Here is a 15,704-nt window from a genome sequence, read left to right as displayed (position 1 = left end):
AGCCTTTCTGTTACCTGTCCCTCCCATTTGCTCAGGCAGCAGACGGACGTGTCACAAAGGATGTGTTGATAATCAACGTAGGATGCGCAAGTCATGAAGAGATACCTAACGTGCAGTCATTCCTTCTTAGCCTTCTTCCTACTCAAAATAATACGATGGCCAAACAAGAACAAATTCAAGGACATTCATGTACATTTCCAATTGTAACGGCCCGAATACCGGCCTCACAACTACGTCACATTTCAGGAGCCTCGCCAGGCACTTCTGCAAGCTATATTTATTGACACTGCGTTACGCACTCTTTTGATGCCGAACCTCTTAGCGTTGTGTTGCGTTTTGATACTTGGTATGTTTTTCTTCACGAGCAAAGTAAAGCCATTAAAACACAACACTGTAAAACACAACACTGTAAAGAATCAATCTTGAAAGTCCTCTTCGTACAAGAGTATTCTTCAAAACTCAACGGATCTCTCAAAGTCTGTGGCGCACCAGGACTCCGGGTGTAAAGCTGTCACAGACGAGACATTATGTGCAGCCAGTTCTCTACGGAGTGCGCTGCGGTCAGTTTGGATGGGCGAGAAGATACAGTAAGTAAATTGACGAATAGAGGATTAACGAATATACCCGCCATAACATGTTTTTGGCGTGTTTGTTCTGACAAAATTGCGATGCAGCTGTTCGATGGTGTTTGGACTGACTTGGAAACACACAAATGTAACGATTAGCACGCACCCGGTTGGTGGGTTAATTTGCCCCCCCCCCCCCCTACACCTACTCTTAAGGGTTGTCAGAATGGGTTCCGAACGTTGACGCTTAGTGACGCCAGACCCAGAGCTGCAGACAGCTGAATGGCCTATCTTTTTATGTAAAAATAGGCATGCCTCTTAAGATCGCTGACTAAATCTAGCAGGTCAAAGGCAGGTCGTGGTTGTGAGCGAAGGCAATTCGTGTGGAATCTTTCAGTCTGATGCGACAACGGAGTATAAGACAGAATCATTAAACTTTAAGATGGCTTCCTAGATTAGTGCACAATTAAAATCAACGTTACAGCTAATTATGAAAAACCCATTTTGCGAGCAATTTTTGGCGCCTCTCACGTTCTTTAGTCCACTAGTCCAACTCTGGTGGTGCGTGGAGGTTTGATGGCAATTTAGACAATTATTTCAAGTCTGCCTTTGTTCGATCTTACTTGGCCCAAAAGGTTTAGCAGCAGTGTAGAAGTTCGCTAATGCACAAATGCCATGGGTTCTCTAGCTCTACCAACACTGAGAAGTCACCCCATGAAGATGCCCCCGCCCCGAACCCGACCGGACATGTCCAATGCCACCAGCCGATCCACTCAGCCGATCGGTGACCAGGCTTGGCCAAACACAGGTGCCCATGGTGTGGGAGCCGGAGGCGGGGCGAAGGTCAAGACATCGGCGCCCCGCCCGCCTCCGCCTTATGTCGGCGGCCACGCATTGTTTAATGTCATAACATTCCGACAGCTATATACACAGACGACGGCCTGGAGTTAGCGAGATATCTGCGGCACGTCGCGCCGCGCCAGCACCCGTGCTTACACGCCGAACATTTCTATGCACAGATCACGGACGCCATGGGGCCAAAGGGGATGCCATGCAATTCAATCAAAAACTGATTCTTGCTTTACGCTCTAGACTGTATGTGATGCTGGCAGGAACGATTCTGCGGCTGAAAGAAAATATGCTGCCGGGGTCTCCAACAGACTTTTAATGTGCTACGTCATGTCACGTAAGACTTCGACCTTGTCTTACGTTTTTAGGACTTCGTCCAGACCTTTTGAATGGATAGATTTCTGGCATCAGACCTCACACTAAGCAGTGCTTGTTGTGTGAGCCCTAGCGTCCACCACCCAATCGTGAAACTCCAGGTCAACGGTAGAATAAGGTAGCAAAGTTCTAACGTGCCGCAATGCTCGGCACAATCCCCCTGCCCCTGACGTGATTTGACCTTCAGGAACGACGTTGCCACCGCCAAAGGGTATCTCAGTCAAGTGCAAATGGCGAACACCTACAGCGATTCGAGTCCACTCATCCACTGGTGGGTGGATTGGAAGCCAGACGCCCAAACTAAGCCATCAGGACGTATGTACATGCATGCAGTAGTACATAGTCAGGGTCTCAGTTTAAGACAATTTAAAACACTCATCTTGTCCTGTTGCACAATTTACTACATCGTTGTGTCCTGACGAGCGCACATCATTGCATTCGTCAAACTGGAATTCTGCCGCAACCATCAGCTGACCAGAAAAATTTCGAGCTGCCCCGGCTGCTAGCCCGACCGGAGCGCTGGAGCGCTGCGGAGCCGCGCCGAGTATTGCAAGGTTATCTTTGGAGAAAGCCCCACTGCCTGCTCTTATAACAAAAAACATATAACAGGAAACATCACACTTCATTCGTCTCTCTTTGATCTGATACCTCAGAGATGGTCTAAAACTGATCGGAAGGGCTTCAATGTAACCAAGGAGAACTAAAAAATGATCTTTTTAGACGAGAGCATAATTGATGACAAATTGCACCGTCTTTCAATGCTTGTGCATGTTCATTTATTTTTGTTCTGCTAAAGCTATCTTTGCACAGCGGAATCTTTGATTCCGAATGATACGGCCCAGGACTGACTTTTATAAATATTGTGCAGGTTTCCTTCCCGAAATGGCATATGATCTTATACGCTTATTTTAGTTGTTAAGGACTCGTAAATCATAGCTCTGTTAGACCTACACAATTTATCACCAAATCTGTTATCCTGGAAATGTTGGCATCGTAACGTGAGAAGTTCACAATGTCTGTCGAAAAGAGTGGGCACTTTATCTATGCTTTTGTCTAATACCGGATCACGCACCACTTGAATTCGTCATCAGTTCCGTAGCAAATTACATAATCTACGCAGGCTGCACGATATCATTGTATTCATGTCATTCATTCAGACTTGAACCCATCAGGAGACCCATGTCATACGCGATCCTTCCCTTCAGCCGGAGCCTGCCAACCTAAAACCTTGCACGCAGCCGGCTGGAATCCGGGGACGAGTAGGGATATAAGCCGACAGCGTTGAAGACAGTGCTGACAGTGTTGGAGACAGTACCGACAGTGTTGAAAACAGTGCCGACAGTGTTGGAGACAGTGCCGACAGAGTCGAAGCATTTGTGGGTCACTGGGGTCTTCGGAAGCATCAGCTCAGGCGCCACCTGATGCTCTGTGACTCGCTTTAGCCCCCAAATGCTGGTAAATACCTCCAAATGTGGAGGCTTGCCCCTACACTCCTGAATATGGTCTGCCGGCGTTCCCCACTTGCTCCGCGAGGCTGCGAGTATGGGCCGTCAGTCGCTACCCACTTCGCCTGTTGTGTGTTGACCATCAGTCGCTTCCGTGCCTGCTGTGTATGGAACATCGGTCGCTGCCCACCCTGCCTGTTGTGTGTTGACCATTAGTCGCCACCCTGCCTGTTACGCAGCTTACTCTTTACAATAAGTTCGACACTTTCCTATTTTGATATCTGCTAGCTACTATGCACTATATTTAACATGCATGCCTGACGCTCTCATAGGACAAGCCTTGTGGGCAAAACTGGCCCAGCCGAATGTCTCAACCGGCCAAATTATCGATATCCGACACCACTTAAGCGGGTCTTTACATTCTGCGGACGGAAGTGATGTGCGACGGCCCGAAGCATGTCTGCAAGGCTATCGGAGCCTTAACGTGCGACACCAAGGAGAGCGAATTTCTTGCAGAGGAAAATAACAAACGATGGTAGCTTTACCACCTAATCAATTAGTGTGAGTCATCTGAAGAAGTTGCAAATCGGTTCAGATATGCTACGCGAGCAAATATAGGGCAAAATGGGGGGAGGGGGAGAGCACAAGAGTACAGAAACGCCTGATAGAATGAAATTATTTTTGCATGTTTTTTGGCCGCCCCAAACATGTGCATGGTTACTATTGCCGACTACTGGTTTTTAGTGTCTGCTCCCCCAGTGTGTGTTAATTTTCGTTCCATTCCTGTACATATGCATGACTGGAGCATGGTTTTGTTAAACGTATAATACATGCATACATAAAGCCGGAGATTCAGAAAGAGCCAGGACTCTTGCTAAATATCCGTCTTTATTTGAAATCTCTTTCTCTCTCTCTCTCTCTCTCTCTCTCTCTCTCTCTCTCTCTCTCTCTCTCTCTCTCTCTCTCTATCTCTCTCTCTCTCTCTCTCTCTCTTCTCTCTCTCTATCTCTCTCTCTCTCCCTCTCTCTTCATTCTCTCTCTCTCTCTCTCTCTCTCTCTCTCTCTCTCTCTCTCTCTCTCACTATATATATATATATATATATATATATATATATATATATATATATATATATATATATATATATATAATCTGGGGAAACATTTTCAAATAAGGACGGAGGTTCATTAAGAATTTTGGCTCTTGCTGAATCTCCGACTTTATTTTACACGTTCCCTAGGCTCTCCCTGATTTTAGAACCAGAAACCAGGAGCCGATTCTCCGCCAGGGATCTTATGAACCTGACGCACTAGTTCGTGTCAACTTTCAGACAATTTTCGGCCAGTTTTCTGGCGGCCTTCATCTGATCAGGGCAGGGTGATGGGGCTTAGCGCAAAAGACAAGCCTTCCTATCGCGTTCACTGTGACCAATGTAAGGCATGCCAAAGTAGTCGACGTCGCGTACGTTTTATTGTACGTGGGAAAAAGAAGTGACAATATTTTACTATCGGGAAATTCTTCATGATTTGGTAGCACCGATGTATTACGCTTATGAGATCGAAGTTACAAAACATCAATGTTCATTGCCAGAAATCCTTAGTGGTGAATGCATCGGTTTGGGTTGGGGAGGTTGGGTGTTATTCGTTGTAGTAATAGGTTCATTTTTGTCCAAATGAAACACCTAGCCCGTGGAGCTCAATCTTTTATCGTGACGCATAGTTAAGGCGCTTATTTGGGTAGGTGGCTAGGGTCCATTGCGGAACAAGTGTCAGCCGGGCTCTCACTAGAATTCAGGCGTTGCAGGCTTCTCAGAATGCTCCTTGTTTGGTGTTCCGAAAGGCCTAAATTTGTTGGGCTCCAAGGGAAAGTTACAATGCAATTCTAATGAATTGGTTTGAGTAAGTGCTGTTTGATCCCAGCACTCAATTATTCAATGTTATAGAAAGTTATGTAAGCTGTACAGCAAACTTGTGGGGATAAGAGACATTTCAGTTGTATCCTCATTTAGTGTTCATTACAGCGATTTCAAGGATATGTGAAAAACTGGGAAGACTCAAACTATTTTTGATCAATGATTCAAGTCCCTTGTGATAATTAAGGGACATTGGCTGCATATTCATTGGTGGTTTGTCAGCTTAGAGTTGGTACCTTGCTTCCATGATTTTATGGAGCATTTGGAAAGTGAAAAGCATGTTTTCAAGTATGCAGTGAGTTTTGAAGTAGTGTGCACTGAATAATCTCTACTATTTTGTTTGTCTTGAAAGATAATGAGGTTTATGCTGGATTGAATCAAAATACAAATGGATGAATGTGAAATTACTTTGCTACAATGAACAGGACAAGTTGTACCTGGAATTAGATGAGTTGTTTTTACTGGATCGATGCAGAATTGACCTAAGGTACCTTCTAGTTACATCCCATATAATTTTTCCTAGCATCTTAAAAAACAACCAAATGAGCCACCAAATACTGGCCTTGCTATCTTGTTATAAAAAGGAATGCTGCACATAGCGAATGAACCATCTTAAACATATCTGGCTCTTATTTTCTACCACCTGAATACATTCTATGGGAATTTGTTGTGGATGTCAGCTTTAGATATTGGGATCAACATCAGTAAATCTCTTCTTTTTTTTCTTCTTTACATAACAAAATAGATTGAGTCAAAATGAACTCTAGAAGCTACCTTTGCTTAAATTGTATCCTTAAAGAGGAACAATGTGAATATAATTTTGGGCTTCAGATTTTATTGAACATCCCTATTTTATCTGGTGCTGAGCATTAGGGCCTAAGAATATGTGTTGAGTCTTTGTGTGTGAATGTGTATGTGCTATTTGCATGCATCTGACTAGTGCACTTTATGACAATGGTGAGGTGTCATAGCAGCTTTTAACCTTGTCCAAATGTAATGGTGATTAATCCTGCTTCAAACAGTCAGTTTTGAAAATTTATAAGTGAGAACAGTACACTATATCTTGATCATTTCCCACTAATATCTTTTGAAATCTGTCACATTTTGAATACTTCTCCCTGCAGGCAGCTCCGAGAGCATGGGCTTGAGCAGTTTGACAATCGTTGACCACTAGTCGGCTAGGTATTGGGTTTTAATGGTGTGTCAACTGCCTTGGTTATTTTCATCCTGGTTGGCAACTGAATGAGTGACATACCTTGCTTGACGCAGAAGCAGATCTATTAAAAACGCAATTGGCCACATCTCATCATCTTAGTTGTACTATCCCCTTTCAAAAGACTAGCTAGGGCTAAGTATTTTTCTTGGTTGTGTTACACCAACACATGCTCAGCATTTTGGCATTAACTGCCAGAAATACCATGAGGTGAGTGTATGCCAGGTGGGAATGTTTTCACACAGCTTTCCAATGCTGGTTATTTGGGAGGTTGGGTGTTATTTGTTGTAGTAATAGGTTCATGTTCGTCCAAATGGAATACCTAGCCCGTGGAGCTCAATCTTTTATCATGATGCATAGTTAAGGTGCTTATTTGGGTAGGTGGCCAGGGTTCATTGCTGGATAAGTGTCAAAGTATTGCCTTAACACCTTGCTATATAGCTTATAGTTTGTAGAGGGCTTTATTGAGAGACATCTGATTAAGACATCATATTAAGTGTTTGATTTTTTTGTTTATTTGTGAATAGATAATTGTAAAAAGAGCTGCTTTAATGTTGGCATGTTCTGGCTTCTGATTTCAGGTGTAAATGTGTAAGTGCCATTGATGCTTTTGATCCACAATTCCAACACTTCTTAATTATCTTGAATTATGGCTCCTTGTTGATCTGAAGTCGCCCAAAGGTGTTTTCAAGGGAACAAAATTGGCATAGGTTTAGCTGATTATTTAAATGAAGTCATGTGGGCTGGTAAAGTGAGTCATAGTATGCTGAGTCATGCTCTCAGACAGCTACTAAGATTTCACCAGTACATCTATTTGATGGCCTTGCCTTACAGTTGCAGAACAGCTGTTCCAAACTGATCTCATAACTGGTAAATCCAGTCCAAGTTTGGAAAAATAGTGAGTAAATCATAAGCTTCTGCATATACACAGTGTGCATGCCATCCTGAAGTGTTGAGGTGATGTCTGACCGCTTCTGCATGTTTCAGAGCGGCTGGGCGATGCCATACTGACGGGAGCTGATGTAGCTGGTGAAGACGCCAGCTAGAAGACACTGTATTGATGTGAATACACATTGGTTTTCCATGCATTCCTACCTGCCAGACCCAGACAGTGTCCCAATATCAGACATGTCTGTGTTCGAGCGGAAGGCAGCTAACAAGATCCTGTTGGATGACACTGAACCGCTCTCCTGCAACATTGAGGGATACCAGAAACGGGAGGACCATATCGTAAGTTCTGCACACAGAGACAGCTGTATATGCATCCAGGCTACACTAGTACACCCGCACAGCCGTCCACGCGCACAACTGTTAACGATCCTAGCCAGGTATACACGCATACATTGCTCCTTAAATAAAGTCAGCTCCTTCAGAGGCTTGGCGTGCGTCGGCTTACACGTTTCGAAAACGAACCTGTTGCATGGCTTGTGGAAAGGATAGACGTCGTTAGGTAGTGGTCGTAACCTTACCGGTAGCGGTGGGTACCTTGGGTAGATTCGCACGAAGGAAGCCGCGCTGCAGTCCTACGTCCGATGGCTCCGAGATAAAGACATGACTTTGCATTAGCCGTGCAAGAACGCGTCAGTCATGGAAAGTGGTCGGTCTGAACGTGCCGCCACATCTGCCGCAGGAGTACATCATCTGCGTACAGCGGGGCGTCAGGAGCAAGGACAGATGGCGCGTGCGGCACCGTTACAAGGACTTCGTCGAGCTGAACGACGCTCTTTCCGTCTCCAAGCTCGATCTGCAGCTGCCCAGAAAGAAGGTGTTTGGCAACATGGACAAGAACTTCATCGAAGACCGCCGGCAGGGGCTCCAGGTGCGATGGCTTCTGCGGACGCCGGCGGGTCGCTCTATCAGTATTGTTCCTGCCTGGCGCTGTTTCTGACGAGCAGAGTCGCTCGCGATTTTCCGCCAAGATTTGCCCCTCTCTGATAACGCGCCAGTGGACGCCTCTTTTGTAATAGACTGTGGAGATTGCGCCGAATTGACCCAAACGTGAACTTCTCTCTTTCCGCCCCCCCCCCCTTCCCCCTGAAAACCGTTTACTTCATTGGATCGCCGCGATGTCCGTTGCTTTCCAATCTTCTCGTGTCTGGAGGAAGTCAAGACTTAGCGTGTGGTGGACGTATAGCGTGAGGTCATTGTCAGCTGGATACTAAAATGGCCGCCACCGAAGACGGTAGAAGAAGTCATACGGCTCTCTTGACCCTGAATTCGCTGTCCATGGTTCGAATTTAGCGAATACTGCACTTCCCCATACGCCTAGTTGCAAATGTTCCGCTTCCTGACTGCCGTCCCTGACCCCAGGTCTACCTGGACACGGTGCTAGCCCACCCGCTGCTCTCGCAGTGTCTGACGGTTAAGCGGTTCCTGGACCCACCAAACTATCCGGATACCATGGAAGGTGAGGCCAGTCCTTTTGTCGACCTCGCAAACAAGTCCTGAACATCGCTGCCCACGCAGCGTTTGTCTAACTGTGCGTGCTCTCCTGCCGCGTTTGTCCGCGCTGTTCGTGCCGCGGGCCGAGCACCGTTCTCCAACACTCGCCCTTCTCTATCACGTGGGTTCGTGATCGACCATCCCCGCTGGGGCTGATCTACAGCCGGTGTGCTCGCTCACGTGCCGTCGTCCGTCCGCTCGCCACTGGCGTGCGCAGGTGGCGCCCGCCTTTGTTGCGGTGCTTCGCGGCCGGCCGCGGCGGGTGCTACGTGGGCGTCGTGTGCACCTGGTGTCCGGGTGTGCTGTCCGCCGCCCGCCCACCCAGCGGTGCAACGGCGAGTCTCGATCGCGTGTGGTGGCGGGTGGGCGGAGACTGCTTCCGGTTCCGGGTGCAGGCGCTGCCGGCCGTCACCGGTCGCCGCCGGCCGGCACGCCAGACGGGCGTTGTCTAACGCCTGCTGTGAGATGAGTCGATGAGGGTCCGCTCCCTGGCCACCGCGCGTGACGTCTTAGGTCTCCGAGGCTGTTTGACTGTCTTGGGACTGACGCGTGTTGTAGGATGCAGGCTGGGGGTCGGCTGTCTGACGGCTCGTTCTCGTGGCTGGTGCCCCGTGCCAGACCGTGCCGTTCGCCGTCTGAGGCGTGCGGCCCCGCCCACCTCTGCCGCGCTGCCGGCTCCTGACGTCTCCTTGACGTCTCCTGGACGTCTCCTGGACGTCTCCCTGACGTCTCCTTGACTTCGCTCTGACATCTCTCCGGCAGCGGACGCGCTGCAGGCGGTGCAGCTGGCGCTGCGCGGCGCCGCGATCGTCTCGCTCGGCGACGCGCTGCCCAGCCTCGGCTGGCGGCCGCGCAAATACCATCAGCTGGCGTCGGACGGAGGCCGCCGCCAGCTGCTCACCTGGAGCCCGTACGGGCCCGACCGCTGCCTCCAGGTGCCGCAGATGGCTGCCGTCAACAAGTGCCTGGCCAGCCTGCAGGTGCGCTCGCTCGTTCGTTCGCTCGCTCCACACGCACCCACACGCCGATGCGGCGCCGCGGCAGAATGGTGCTGTCCGGAGGCTGATGTAGGACGGTGTTGTCGGAGGGTTGACACGCGGCTTTTGTCTGAGTTCAAGAAAATTAGCGTCGCTGTCCTCAAGTCAGGATCAGGCATGCTTTGTTCGAACAGCGAGACTGGGTCCGTGACCTGTGTCCGCGTGGCGTCGAGTGTTCGTTATGAAAAGGGCCCGGTCTGTCCCTGTCCCTGGCCCTGGCCCTGGCCCTGGCCCTCCCGCTCGGCGTCCGCCCGGTGTCGCCGCTCTCCGTCGGCTGACGCGGCGGCGGCGGCCGGCACCGCCAGTTCCCCTACATCCAGACGCACGAGTACAGTCAGCTGGCGGAGCGGGCCGGCCTGCACATCGCGCCGCTCTGCCCGGCCGGCTCGCTACGTGACGTCATCAGCGGCACCAAGCCGGGCGCCGCCCACTTCCTCAGCAAGTACGGCGGCGTGCGGCCCGAGTGCGCCCTTCTCTACAGCGACATCCGCAACATCGGCCGCCAGCTGCTGGAGGCGCTCCGGCTGCTGCACCAGCGCGGCATACCCTACGGTACGTGCGTAGGCGATTAGCAGGAAAGCCCAGCGTTGCTGCACCAGCGCGGCGTATCCTACGACACAGACGTGGGGGATCGGCTGGAATACCCTACGGTAGTGCACCAGCGCGGCGTACCCTACGGCACGGACGTTGGGGATCGGCTGGAATACCCTACGGTAGTGCACCAGCGCGGCGTACCCTACGGCACGGACGTTGGGGATCGGCTGGAATACCCTACGGTAGTGCACTAGTGCGGCGTACCCTACGGCACGGCCGTAGGGGATCAGCAGGAGCTGTGCAGGGATGGCCGTGACGGCATGGCTAATCATCAGGATTACCCTGCGGTAGATGTGGTGAGGACATGGGTCAGCTAGAGCACCCTACGGTGTGTGGTGCAAGCTGCGGGTTGGTGAGGGATGCACTACAGCCGCGCGGCAGGCTGGTGGATTCGCAAGGAATGCACCACCACTGGTGTGGCCGGGTGACGGGTTAGCAAGGAATGCAGTATATTCCGCGCGGCGGTGTCCCGTCGAGATGTTGGCATGCGGTTATCGGCATACGTATGTAATATGCCAATCAGGATTTACGTGCTTGGGTGCTCTAAACATTGTTGTCGGGGAAAAACACCGAGCGTAATTGTTTGTTTTCTTCCCGCATCAGTACAGGGTTTCAGAACGGTAAACCATCCGGCATGCGTTTTCAGTCTAGGTTTTGTGAATGACTGTGTTTTCATTCCCCCGAAATGAACGGAGATATTCACGAAAATATCAAGACACAATATATATATATATATATATATATATATATATATATATATATATATATATATATATATATATTTCTTGTGGCATGAGGAAAGCAAATATTCCTATGGTTACCTGAATACATATAAAATGCATCGGTAATGGAAGGGCTCAAAAGACATATACCACATTTTATACGCATTGAAGTAATCATGGACACGCTTGTCTTATCCAAACTGCAAGATGTTCTTAAGATAGTGATGCACAACTTCGGTGTCCTCAAAAATTGCAACTTCTCACTTGTGCCATATATATATATATATATATATATATATATATATATATATATATATATATACACTTGAATATATGTTTGGTTAGTGAAGGCGGCAATCCCTGGACTTGACGTCCCTGCTCCAGATTTATCCGGCATGTACACTGGGACGTGCACACACGGACTGGACTGGGACGTTATTTCACTCCAGAATAACCAGTTATACTACATCACTTCGGTTCTTGTCATGTTTGGGGGGTGCTGCATCGGGTTTGGGTACAAATCGGCTAAGTGTGCTGCATTCCTGGCATTGATTTATGGTGGACTTGGCTAGCTTGGCGTTGCATTGGCTTTGAGCGCTTAATGGAAGGTGTAACTTGAGTGATACGAAATACTTCAGTAATGTCACCATTTAGTTCGTGTTCTTGATGCGCGCTACCCGTTTTCCTGCAAGTTCCCACGCGTTTGAATAAATGGCGATAGTCGGGGCTAATTGGTATACCTATAGAAGTGACAAGCAGCTCATTGAAACGGCGCTTAATACCCACACAGTTGTCGGCACGGCTAGTGTACGGCTGTCGGCAGGACTGGTTCATCCGTCTGTGGAGCGGGCCGAACAGAACAGCTAGCGGGCCGAGCCCCAAACGCCGTGCCGTGGCGTGCCGTGCCGTGCCGTGCCGTGCCGTGCCGTGCCGGGACGGGGTCTGGGTTATGGCGCGGTGCCGACCGCTCCGCTCGACACCCCACGGCGTGAAGTGGCCCCCTTCTGGGAAGCGGACACGTGCCTTGCATTATCGTATGGCGGCGTTTCGGCAGGAAAGCCCTCGTTTGCCGCTTTTAGCTCTCGCACATTGGCGTTGTATGGCTCTCTCATCAGGCGGGATTGGCGTGCGGCTTTGTGGTCAGCTATTCACGCCTGTATTGCTGCGGGCCCATGTTTCATCGCGCAGGCTGTCATGCGGTGTTCACATCGTATGACAACAATGCTTCCGTTTCTAATGGTCCGTTCTATTTCCAAGCCCAGCTGTTTGCAACGCCTCGCGCCGGGCTGTCAATACGTCTCCGCTGTCATCGTGAAGGGTCGGCATCTGGTGAGCGCGCCCGCAGTCTCTACCTTGTTCGTCACCCGACAGATGGCAGTACAGACACCCGCTCCCTAACGCGCCGCCGCTGCCGCCGGTAGGACACCTACACAGCGGTAACGTGCTGTATGACGGCGGCGTGTGCCGGCTGACGGACCTGGAGAACGCCGTGTGGGGCGTGCCGCCGTTCTACCGGCCTTACCAGGTGCGCCACCGCCGGCTGGCCACGCTGGAGGCGGCCGACGTCTACGGCCTGGGCCACGTGCTGCACGAGCTGACGTTCGGCCGGCCGCTGTTGGCCGACCAGCTGGAGCAGCTGCCACCCGATCTGATGCCCGATCTCGGTCAGTGCTGCCGCCTGGCGGGGTGGGGCGTAGGCGCGGCGGGTTGCAATGATTACGAGCTAGTTTATTGGCATGTTTTGAGGCGCCGTAATAGCTGTGTATATCTGAGCAACGCTACACCGCAGGTTATGTCCTGGCTTTGATTCTGTACCACAGGCCGCGTGCCGGACTCGATCCCGCCTTCAGGCCGCGTGCTTGACTTGATTCTGTACTTGCAGGTCATGAGCTGGACCCACTCCTGTACCACAGGCCGCGTGCTGGACCCGCTCCCGTGCCACAGGCCGCGTGCTGGAGCCGCTCCCGTGCCACAGGCCGCGTGCTGGACCCGCTCCCGTGCCACAGGCCGCGTGCTGGAACCCGCTCCCGTGCCACAGGCCGCGTGCTGGACTCGATCCTGTCGGCCGACGCGCTGCGTCACGGGCTGCCGTCGGTGGAGCAGTTGCTGGAGACGCCGCTGTTCCGGGACGTGGTGCCACCGCTTCCCGTCACCTGCGCGCTCAAGATGACGCCGCAGTGCCGCGAGCTCTTCCGCACCGTCAAAACCACCACCGAGGAGCGGCTGCAGCACGACCAAAAGCTGGTGAGATGAGGGAGGGCGCCGTGGCCGGCCGGGGTCGCTGGCCGGCGCCGGTTCATGCTAGGACTGAGGGGGTGACAAGCGGTGGTGCTGAGCCGTCTGGACGTGGAGGTGACTTCATTTGCCTGCTTTGTTCAGTTGGGTCTGAAAGCGAAGCGTCGCCTCGGAGATAGTGGGGAAGGTAGGTTTGCTGGGTTTGCAGGTGGGGATTATCTGCGGCTTGTTCTTTGAAGAGGGCAGATGGAAGGAACAATTCCCCGTCTTGTCGTGTTATCGTCGAAAGTGGTGGCCATTGCTTCTTTTATATTTTCAGTACCGGCACCAGCGTCGGCTTGACAAGACTGAGGCGCTGCTGAACGATGAAGACAAGAGGCGCGCCCGCCGGCAGCTCCAGAGAAAGGTCAGCCTCGGGCGGCCACCAGTGGCTGTACACTCGGAGCCTCAAGCGAGTTCCCTGCTCATGTGCTCATAGTATTGACAGGTCGATGTGGTAGCCCCTGCGCACGCGCTGCGTCATTTAGCCTCGGAGCGGTCATTTAGGGCGGGCTAATTTCCGCGCCGTGTGCCGGCGGGGACTCAGCGCTCGCGCACGCGACAAAACGGCTGACCCCGAAGCGTCGGCTGCTTCTGAAGCTGTGGTCGGTGTTCATTCGGACTCCTTGTATTGAGCGGCCCTGTGGCGTGTTTTCAGCGCCAGCAGGAAGGCCTCCGTGCGGACAACGTCTCCGACTCCGGCAGCTCCAGCTCCTTCCCGCGCAGCACCAGTGAGTGCGCGCGGTCCTGGCACGTGTCACGAGGCGCGCCGAACTCCGCGGAGCGTGCGGTGTCGCCCGCATGGTCAGCGTCGGACTCGTGGGCTCATGCGCCGCGTGGAGTTCGTTGGCTGTCCCTCACGTGAGGTCCATGCTGGAGTTTGGGGGATTCCGGTGGTGGTGCTCTTGGATTCGGTTCCCTGATGACGATCACGGATAGCTGATTGCGCTGAAAGATGTCCCTTATGGGAATGGAGATGGCCAGCGGTGCAGCTAGTCGGTGGAACCCGAAATGGCGCGGGATGGAGTTCGTGCGTTTGCTGGGCGTGAACTCAGTCATCGACGATGACCCTCCCAGTCATCACACGCCGCCTTCTCCTTCAGGCCCTGGCTCCAGCTCTAGTGCGCCGGCGCCGCCGCCGCCGCCTCCGCCGCCTCCTCCTCCGCCTGCGGCCGCCGGCCCGTCCACCGTCAGCTGTCCGCCACCGCCGCCAGGCGGCTCTGGCGACGCGGGCCGGCGCGCACTGCTCGACTCCATCTCAGCGTTCGACAAGAGCGGTCTGAAGCGCGCGAACGGCGACCAAGGCGGCCCCGCCGCCGTCCGGTAATGACATCACGGGCCGGCGTCTGACGTCACACTAGGAAACCCCGGCGTTGGGTCGCGAGGTGGAGCGGTGGGCGGGCGTGTGTTCAGCTGAGCTTCTGAGGGCGTGCGCGCTGTTTATAGTCAAGCTTTGTTCCATCACATTTATCGTGCAATTTGTCGCTTATCTAACGTTATCGTGCTGGTTTGAGTGGCGTGGCGTGCTAGCAGTAGTGATGCGGCGATTATAGTGCATTACCCCACGCACCTCATAGTGCCGCCCGACCTTATTATAGGCAGCGAACGCCAGAGTGTAGCACCAGTGCGTGCTCCAGTGACCAAGTAACGTCATTGTTTATTGTGATTTGGTCTCAGCCACTCGTGCCTGCCGAAACCCCGTCGTATTCGTATGACGGACTCAGCTGTGGTGCATGCCAGCCGGGCGCGTCGAGCTAGTGGTCGCTGGCCGGTGGGGGGGGGGGGGGGGGGGGGTGCGGGAGGGCCGCTGGTTGCCTGGCCGGTGGGAGGGGCCACTGGTTTCCAGGCCTGTGAGAGGGGCTGGTGGGAGGGGCCGCTGGTGTCCAGGCTGCTGGGAGGGGCCGCTGGTCGCCTGGCCGGTGGGAGGAGCCGCTGGCGTCCTAGCCGCTGGGGCGGGGGGGGGGGGGGTGCTGGTCGCTGGCCGATGGGAAGGGCCGCCGGTCGCCTGGCAGATAGGAGGGGTCGCTGGTCGCTGGCCGTCGGGAGGGGACGCTGGTCACCTGACCGGGGGAGTGTTCGCTGGCCGTCGGGAGGGGCCGCTGGTCACCTGACCGGCTGCAGCTGTCCCGGCTCAAGTTATCACAGCTACGGCACCGCTGGCAGCGGCCGAGGCCGCTCAGCAGTCGACACTGCAGGAACAAAAGCCTGCCGAGTTATTTTGTGTTAGTTCCTCGTTCGACCTGAAGCGTTCGTTTGGGCCTGGGCACGTTGCTGCCA

The 15,704-nt window shown here is 52.6% G+C and overlaps 1 protein-coding gene across 1 annotated transcript; it reads left to right on the top strand.

The window, feature by feature from the left end:
- The first annotated feature begins 4,852 nt into the window (after nucleotides 1-4,852).
- On the top strand, nucleotides 4,853-15,189 carry LOC119098138 (PX domain-containing protein kinase-like protein). The gene is made up of 12 exons (XM_037221068.1): nucleotides 4,853-6,568; nucleotides 7,346-7,588; nucleotides 7,989-8,177; nucleotides 8,669-8,765; nucleotides 9,563-9,582; nucleotides 9,634-9,780; nucleotides 10,143-10,389; nucleotides 12,575-12,817; nucleotides 13,192-13,397; nucleotides 13,708-13,794; nucleotides 14,086-14,158; nucleotides 14,531-15,189. The coding sequence occupies exons 2-12, from the start codon at nucleotides 7,442-7,444 to the stop codon at nucleotides 14,752-14,754; spliced, it is 1,680 nt and encodes a 559-aa protein (XP_037076963.1). The 5' UTR covers nucleotides 4,853-6,568; nucleotides 7,346-7,441; the 3' UTR covers nucleotides 14,755-15,189.
- Nucleotides 15,190-15,704: the final 515 nt, after the last annotated feature.

This window comes from Pollicipes pollicipes, unplaced genomic scaffold, assembly GCF_011947565.3.
Source record: "Pollicipes pollicipes isolate AB1234 unplaced genomic scaffold, Ppol_2.1 Scaffold_4740;HRSCAF=5597_pilon_pilon_pilon, whole genome shotgun sequence".
Taxonomy (NCBI): domain Eukaryota; kingdom Metazoa; phylum Arthropoda; class Thecostraca; order Pollicipedomorpha; family Pollicipedidae; genus Pollicipes; species Pollicipes pollicipes.
The sequence above is the reverse complement of the archived record's forward strand: the minus strand, read 5'-3'. Positions and strand labels throughout refer to the sequence as shown.